This window comes from Sinocyclocheilus anshuiensis, unplaced genomic scaffold, assembly GCF_001515605.1.
Source record: "Sinocyclocheilus anshuiensis isolate Anshui unplaced genomic scaffold, SAMN03320099.WGS_v1.1 scaffold815, whole genome shotgun sequence".
Taxonomy (NCBI): Eukaryota; Metazoa; Chordata; class Actinopteri; order Cypriniformes; family Cyprinidae; genus Sinocyclocheilus; species Sinocyclocheilus anshuiensis.
Genome location: NW_015549621.1, coordinates 656,475 through 665,209, shown reverse-complemented (window position 1 = coordinate 665,209; position 8,735 = coordinate 656,475). Strand labels below are relative to the sequence as shown.

The 8,735-nt window shown below is 36.5% G+C and overlaps 1 protein-coding gene across 1 annotated transcript; it reads left to right on the top strand.

Annotated features, from left to right (window-relative positions):
* Nucleotides 1-767: 767 nt before the first annotated feature.
* On the top strand, nt 768-8,334 carry LOC107659458 (UPF0547 protein C16orf87 homolog). The gene is made up of 4 exons (XM_016448412.1): nt 768-1,116; nt 1,887-1,980; nt 5,353-5,532; nt 6,895-8,334. Exons 1-4 carry the CDS (start codon nt 1,051-1,053, stop codon nt 7,011-7,013), a joined length of 459 nt encoding a protein of 152 aa, XP_016303898.1. The 5' UTR covers nt 768-1,050; the 3' UTR covers nt 7,014-8,334.
* The last annotated feature ends 401 nt before the right edge of the window (nt 8,335-8,735 follow it).

The following is an 8,735-nucleotide window of genomic DNA, read 5'->3' as shown; positions in this document are numbered from 1 at the left end:
AAATGCTTTCTGCAGATAGGACAGGCTGGTAGAATTGTAAAAGCTGCAGATGCTGTAATTACATATTTGCATAGAATGAGAGGATTTTTTTGTGGTCTTTTTCACTTTGCTTAAGCTTAGTGTCATTAAGTATTTAGATTGTAAAATAAAAACAGCCCCCTGATCATCTCTCACATTTTTTTTTTTTTGTATTATAAACAAAACATATTCCTGTTCCAGACCTTTCTATTTCAAGCACCCTTTTTATACAATGTTTTGATTGTATCCCATGTTGTGAGATATATAAAAAGAAAAGCCTAGCAGTGGGTGGGGTTAAGAGGAGCTGAGTTTTGTCTTTAACAACAGAACAAAATCATTAACTGGGCTGGAGCATAAAAAAGCAGAGGACGTGTAAGAAATATGTTTATATTCTAAGCCAATCATACAAAAACATCTGCTAAGAACATTAACAGGCCTATAATAGGCTAACTGAGCTGAAGATGATGCCTGTCAGGAACATAAAGATATTGAAAAAAACACAAGGCACATCTCTTCACAGCCTAATAATACAATGACATTAATGAGTAGTTTAGAGTCCTTATTAATATTAAAATGTGATGGCAGTGTCTCAACCAGCATATCTATTTCACCTACATAAGCACTTATTGTTCTTCACCCATGTGACTGTCGTGCTGTAGTGCGCATGCTCCGTGAGTGCTGAATGCATAAAGGAAATATCTGGCCAGCAGAATATTTATTATTGCCGTTCGCTCTCTCAGAGCTGCTTTTGTGACGCCCAGTCATCAACTTTAGAGTGTGTAGACAAAAAATTGGCCCAATCTTACCATTGCTAGCTGTGGGTCACGTGAGCTGACAGCAAGGACCCATCTAAGTTCTACAGTGCGCATGCGCAGTCTGTATAGCGCGATTGATGGTCCATCGGCTTGTGTGTGTGTCTGAGCTCCCGGGAACCCGATCAGCTGCACTTCTCTGTGTGCGTTAGTGCAGCTGCAAGTTTTACAGTACGATCGCCGAGGTCGAGGGATATTATTGAAGCTCGTCGTTATAAATATGTCTACAAACAAAGTGAAGAAAGTGAAAATGGCCACCAAATCATGCCCGGAGTGTGACCAACAGGTGAGGTGTTGTTTGATAATGAATGATACATATTTGTGTTTTTATTTTTTATATTTTTTGTCTGAAGTTTTGAATCGCCGGATTGTTATCTTAAGTATGGTGTGTGCTTCAATAAGGTAAAGATATTTATTAGATCTGTGTGAGTTACAAACAACGTTGCTACGTGATGTGAAATATGGATTCCACATTTTTGTCGATTCTAGTGAAGTGATATTGCTGATATTATGTACCTTATCACATAATAAGCCGCCAAATTTTGTTTTCATTTTAGTTTGGCAATGGAAGTGTGTAAGGCTGTAAAGGGATATCCAGCTTACTGCATTGAAACAATTAAATTTCAATGGTTTCATGCAGTCTCTTTAAATATCACGAAAAAAGTGATCTCTGCGATTACAGTGCTTTTAAATGTGCATGAGCTTATCTAAAGGTTCCAGCCTCTTCTAATAATGATAAAATGATATATTACTGCTGGTTTTGACGTATAAACGATGAATTTTCATTGTTTATTTTGCCCTTGAACAAACAGACCTCGCGTCATTGCAGATCATGTCATAAGACTGTATTTTGTGTCGTTGTACCGTGTTTTGGCACATCAGGGTATTGTTTCCTGTTTACTATAGTCAGTGTCCCAGTAAGACGCATCATATTTGTTTTACTCCTCCGTAAATGTGTCATATTGATTCCTCCAGTGTTGTGAAATATTTAGTCAGTCATTGTACGTGAATTTCAGTGTGTAGTGAAGTTCACTGAGCTCTTTCTGTTTCTCTCAGATTCCTGTGGCTTGTAAATCCTGTTCTTGTGGCTACGTCTTCATAAGCCGAAAGCTTCTCAATGCCAAATTAAATGAGAGGTCTCCAGTAATGGGTAAATTGTGCATCATTTATGTGTTTTATGCAAATTAAGCCCCCATATATCCACTCCTATATTATGTTATGCTAAATTATGTACTGTTAAATTATTTATCAAGTGGCCTTTAACAAGATTCAATGTGACTATTGATCTGGAAAGTGACTGCTGCTGAATTGATGTTTAAAATTAATTACAATGGAACCTAATTTCAGATCTTGATCAGCAAACTTTTCTGTCCCACTGAAAATTAACACTTGCTCATTTCATCCCTTTAATATCTACCCATAATGAGTCAGTCATAGTTAGTCCGTGTTTTCTGGCTATACTCATGAGGCATGAGTCATGTTGAAAAAAACTGTTATTTTTGATATACTATCGGTATGTGTTGGACTCTTTGGGCTAATGAATGGAAATAAATAGCAGGCAAGTTTCCAGTCAGCAGGATGCATTGAGAATACTGAGATGAGTGGCGCAGTGATGGCTGTTTGCTTGTGTGAGTAGTGCTAAGAGAGATGGGGGAAGGGCAAACTAATTTCTGTCTGAAAAGCTTGTTCCTGCCGCCTAGCTCTATCCCCCCCCCCCGCGCTCTATCCCCCCCCCGCGCCAGTGTTGTATCAAGAAACTAGTCACAGTATTTGAATTGACTCATTTTTATGATACATCAAGTCATTTATAAAATCTCACAAAGATTACATTATACAAAATAAATTTGTCAAAGTTGAACTGGAAGTTTGTTGTATTTTAATGGGAGGGATTTTTGCAAAGTGATGTCACAAAATGACGTATGTACAAAATTAAAAAAGTGTTATCTAAGTAATAAGAGGCCAGCTTGGGTTGTCATGATCTTGTTAAAATGTGACAACTATGTGGCTTATAGTTACACAGCTTGGGCATATGAGCACATTTCAGTGTGCAGTTTTTTCACAACTAATTGGTGAACTTGTGGTTTAAAATGAATGTTTTTTTACATTCATTTGATTTTTTGCTATTTGGAATTAATATTTAAGCACTAATGTCAGGTTTTAGGTCAGTTATTAGTATTGTATTGTATAACCTAGAAAACAACCTCTCATTGTGTGCATAATAAATGGGCAGATAGTCTCAAGCAGGCTGAAGTTTTATGATTTTTATTTTTCACAGCTCAGCTGGCATGTGCATTGCGTTTTTGTTGTGGCGCAGACTCAGTCTGTGATTGTTACATTGAGTTATGACTGGAATGCTCTGCACAAATGTTCTTTGTTTGAATGTTTTTCAGTGGTGTAATGTGTACATTGATTTCCCCACTTCTCCACTTTCTTACATTTTTTGTTCAAATAATAGTGAGCTTTCTACAAGTCACGTAAGGAATTCGTTTGTTAATATGTGAAGGGTGTGAGATCCCACTTCAGTTATATGAAGGGTGTAGCCAAGAAACATTTGGCAGTAGCAATAGCAGTAGTATTCGTTCAGGGCTTACCTTCACTCCGCTAAGAATAATGTGCTCAATTTGAAATAGGACAGACTTTATTTAGATTGGCCTGGCTGCCCTTGCTTTGTTTGCTTCTTGGAAAGAGAATTTTAATTCAGATAAAATATTAAATGAAAGCCTAAATAAGACATTAATTTATAAAATGGTGTCTGTTCTCAACATGATACAAGGCAAATATGACAAGAATATTTGATCTCATTTACAGCCAAGCTTTCCAGATGTTTTACAGTAATTTTCACACATGATGCAACCCAGTCTTCATGATTGTGTCCTAGTTGTGAAGGAGTTACACAGTGTTAATTAGCTGTAGAACAGAGCTCCTCTTGTTAGTGCAGGTTATTGACAGGGTCTGGATTCCTGAGTTAACATGCAGTCGTACAGCAGGCCTGTAAATGGAGTGAGCAGAAAAAGATCTTATCACAGCGTTTAGAATCAAATGGCTGCCATGGAAATACTTGATTATATAAATATTTAAAATATCTGGGGAAAGAATGTGTTGCCATTAGAGATTCACAGAATTGAGTTACACCAAGATTATTAAATCATCAATCATTCAAGTGCTTGATTATTGTAAATAGGGCTGGACAATAATTCAATATCATTATGTATCGCGATATAATTTTTTTCAATAACGGTGATACATTTCCGATATTTCAATATACATTACCAGTGTTTCCCATACATTGATTTATTTGTGGCGTTTGACTTCGTTGAATAAACATGAGCACTGCACGTTTCAAAATCAAAACACGTCGCGGGTGTTTTATATGAATTTATATCTGAAGAGAAAGGACTGTCTTCAGAAAAGTTTCGATGGCATTTTCATTTGATCTGATAAAGAAGCATTCATGAGCGGAGCTGCTTTGATTACAGCCGTTACCGGAGAAACCGTTAGTTTTATCACTCTAAAAGCGCCTGCTGCTGGCAGACAATCAGTTTGCGTTTTCAATAAGCCCGTCTCCAGCAACATTTCCAGTTTTTGTTGTTTTCCAATATTTCAGATAAATAGTGTTCATATTGATATTGGAATTATATCGTATCGACTGAAATTAAGAAATATATCGTGATATCAATTTTGGCCATATCGTCCAGCCCTAATTGTAAATATATGTGATTTAAATGAATTTTTGGAAAGTTGACATGCCTATCTAAAAATATTTTAAACAGCATGTTTCTATTATTATTTTTTTAATTATTATAAATGTAAATGTAATTAGCTCATATTAATTGAGAGGCTACATGGAGTACATGTATTAAAATGAATTTGTCACACCAAAATAAATGAGTGAACGATGAAAAAAACAAAAGAAACATATGTAATAAACAATCAACATAAAATGCTGGAAAAAGTCACAGTACCTAATATATACAATTTACTTTACACGTTCATATACATTTAGAGCAAAGATATTTGATAATTAAAAAAAAAAAAAACTATAATTTCTTTTTACATTTGAGATCTTGGACAGATTATGTATGCATATCTGTTTCTTTTTCTCTTTAAAAAGCTTTCAATTTATTATTATTATTCTGGTCTAGTCACTCATATGATCTCTCTTCTGAGTCTGTTACTAATGACGTTTACTCAAAGCCTGAAGAGTCCTATAAATAAACTCCCTCAGAGAGACGCAGGCCTACTTCCTTCAGTAACAAGCTCTTAATTCTCTGATTGTAGCTCTGCATATGACTCTGCTTTTTTACATCATTTGCTGATTTGCATGTGGACTCACAAGACCCTCTTTAGGCTTTTTAGTCTGTCAATAATGGTTGGGGGATGGGTCTAAAGATCATGTGAGGAAAAAGAGGGCTGCTGTTTGTGTTAAAACTGTTTATGAGATGGTGTGGCTAGTTTGTATATCTAGAATATGAGTGTATCAACAGCAGATACTGTGTAATTTAACCTTTTGATTGTGTTTCAGACAAATTGGATGCAACGAGAAGACGAACAGAGAGAATCAGAAAAGAGAAGATAAACTTAACATCAACCAGTGATATGGAAAATAGGAGGCGACCCCGTTCCAGCAGTCAGTCAGATCCGATCCGCAGAGGAAGAGGCAGACCCAAAACTGTTGGGCTGAAGAAGCAGGAGGAAGAAAAAGGTAATGTGCTGCTCCCACGTGTCTGGGGGAAGAGTAATCATTATAGATTTATGGTCACTATAAACATTAAGAAATGTAGACATCCAGGCTGATTTTATTGCTGTTATTTTTTCATTTGCATTTACAATAATGTCAATTGAATTGTCTCCAATAATAATAATACACTTTATTTTATAAACTTTTCTTGGAATATATGTTGGAATATGTTCTTAGAATGTATATGCTCAGATAGTGAAACCAACCAATTTCTTTAAAAATTAGAATATGAATATAAACAAATGTTTCGTTAAGCTGACAAAAAGGGTTGTTGCTTTGAAAAGTGCTTTTGTTTGCTCAATGAAAGCATTCTGAGTGAGTGCGCTTTGAAGGGTTCTTGTGAATAAGGTTTCTTTTCTGCTTTTGCGAACACCTTTTTTCACTATAGACGTGACATTTATTTTTAATGCTTTATTTGTATAGCTTAAATGCCTGTTGGGTCAAACAGCAAATGAGCACAAACTTAAAGAGGAACATTTAGGAGCATTTCAAATGTCTTAAGCGTTAAGAAATATTTTCGAGAAGTTGCTGTAATATTGGGCTAGGAAATGAAAGATTTTGACGTATGTTCTCACGTCTGGAGCATCTGGCCAAGAGGAGGTATAAAACAATACTGGCAGCATGGTGTTTGATTGTGTCTTGGAGTCCAGATACAGTAAACTTAGCCAAGCCGCTACTAAGACCTACCTACCACTCCTATCCTCAAACTGACCTTCACTCCCATCATGCCCCTCTCTGATTTCACACTCCCCCTAGAGATTTCTGTTGATTTAAATTTGCATTTAGAATAAAAGCCTCTCTTTGGTGTGTCACCACTGATCCTACTCCTGGCCACACCTAGCTGTAAACCAAATAGTGTCTCCTATTAAATAAAACTCTCTGTTGAGCAACTCTAGTATGTTTTAGATAAAGCTTTTTTTTTCTTCTGCATGGACACTAGGACAAAATAAATCTTCAGTATTCAGCAGCCATCAGGGTGGCATGTGGTTCATTGTACTGTTTCCAAGTGTACCGCTTTCATATTGTGGATTAATGATTTACGCACATGGTTCTTTCTTTACTCTCTGCTGAATAAATCATTGCCGGGTTGGAAGCTTCTATGCATTATCAGCTCTTCCATGGAGGAGCGACGATTTTCATTTCACTGCAGATCTGCTGTGCCTTTTACTTTAAACAAAGAGTTTCAATTAAATGACATTAGTCTAAAGTTCTGTCCTTTTGGTAGTTGAATTATTCTTTGTATCCTATAATAAATTGGGACATTTACCTTTTGATAACAATCCAGTCATGGTTGTTTTATTAATTTTATTTTATTTTCTTTCACAGAAAAACAGGAAAAGGAGGTTGATATTTATGCCAACCTCTCCGATGAGAAGGCTTTTGTGTTCTCGGTGGCTTTGGCTGAGATTAACCGCAAAATTCTGGGCCAGAGACTCATCCTGTAGCAGGCGTTGGAAACAGTTGCAGCTAAAACTCAGGACTCTTACTACATGGCTGTGTGGGTGTCCCATATGTCTGTGGAAAAGCGGGTGGGAAACTCCGACCCGGAAAGGCTTAAACCCCTGCCTGTGTGGCCGAAGCTCACTGGTGCTACCGTGAATTGGTGGGATTTCAGACGCCCGGTTTGTGTATGAGGAGAAATGACTGTTATCCTTCACATGAGTGAGAAGTGTAGTAATCATTAGTGGTGTAGAATGGTATCTATTTTAATGACAATTTTATGGAATGTACTAAATGTTTCTACCAATCATTTCTTAAAATTTCAAGCTGTTTATTGGGGGACAGTGGGTTCACCAAAGCAATTTATGTGCAAATTATGACTGGTGCCATTATTCAGACTTGTGTAAGTGGATCTACTCCACTGTTTGTTTATTTAGGTGCCAGTGAGCCATATTATTTCAAAATTAACCTTGTGGGAGCTGAGCCCAAGGAAATGCCGGATTAATGGTTATTTATTATGCCTCAACCACCTTAATTTAAGTGTGTATTTTATTTTTCCCATTTGGTATTGTTTTACGAATGGTAACAGCATACATGTGTAAAATTCATCCTGTATAAATATATTAAATTCAATTGCATTTAAACTCGTAGTTTTATTTTTAGGGGAAGTTAATTGCAACCATTCCTTCTCATATGTCATCGGCCCTTTTTTTAAGATGGATTTGGAGCAAGAAAAATGCCTATGGCAACTCTCGTAGAGAGAGCTCATATTTCAGCTGTCTTCTGAAGCTCTACTCAAAACCGAACCATTTTGTTTTAGTTCTTCACAGGCAATATTTCACCCTGAGCAAGGAACCAGACTCAAATGTGATGAATAAAATGCATGAGGATTGTTCTGATTTTAAATGAAAATGTAATATTTGGTATTTATATAACATTATCATTTACAAAAAGCCCAGACCATGTTGAACATGTTGTATTTATTTATTTCCACCTCATTTTGGATTGTGTTAGCTTCCCTAGGAGAGCAGCTGCCGCAGCCAGTCGTTTTTCCAAAGCTTCATCACCAAGCAACAAGCTTACCTCAGAGAAACCAGTGTGCTGTAGTTTCCAAAGAGATGACGGATCACCGGCTCTATATTCCCTTTTAAATTTGTCACTGACTTGCCCCCAGCAACCTTTGTGATTCTTAAAAGGCATATTAATGAAGCATTTATAATGTAAAACATGCCTACTTAATAGTACACAGTATGTCTTTTTAATCAATATATTCTACCTTCCTTTAGCCATTAGTGTGCAGAACAGGTCAAATATTTTTATGCTGCTTCAGCTCTTTACATGCAATATTTCACAGTCAACATATGACTTGTAAATAGATGCCATGTCCTTTGTAAAAGGTTGCAAGGTGTGAAGCATTCTTAGTAAATGGAAATCATGTCCAGATGTTGCTGAATTAATTTCACAATGGGTTACAAGGCTTTTACATTAATTTATATGTTCACATTAACAAACACTGAAGCTGTGACTAAAGGGTCGGTTTAGTCTCCCCTGTTGAACAAGAAAAACAAGGTTGCAGAGCTGTTACTTAGTGTGCATTCTGTTATGATAGGTCTCATTTCAAATAAAAAGGGAGGAAGGGGGTCAAAATTGATAGAGAAACCAAGGCAAAGGGGCCAAAGCAATTGTTCATGGGAGTTTGGAAAAAAAAAAAATAAAATAGAGCCTGA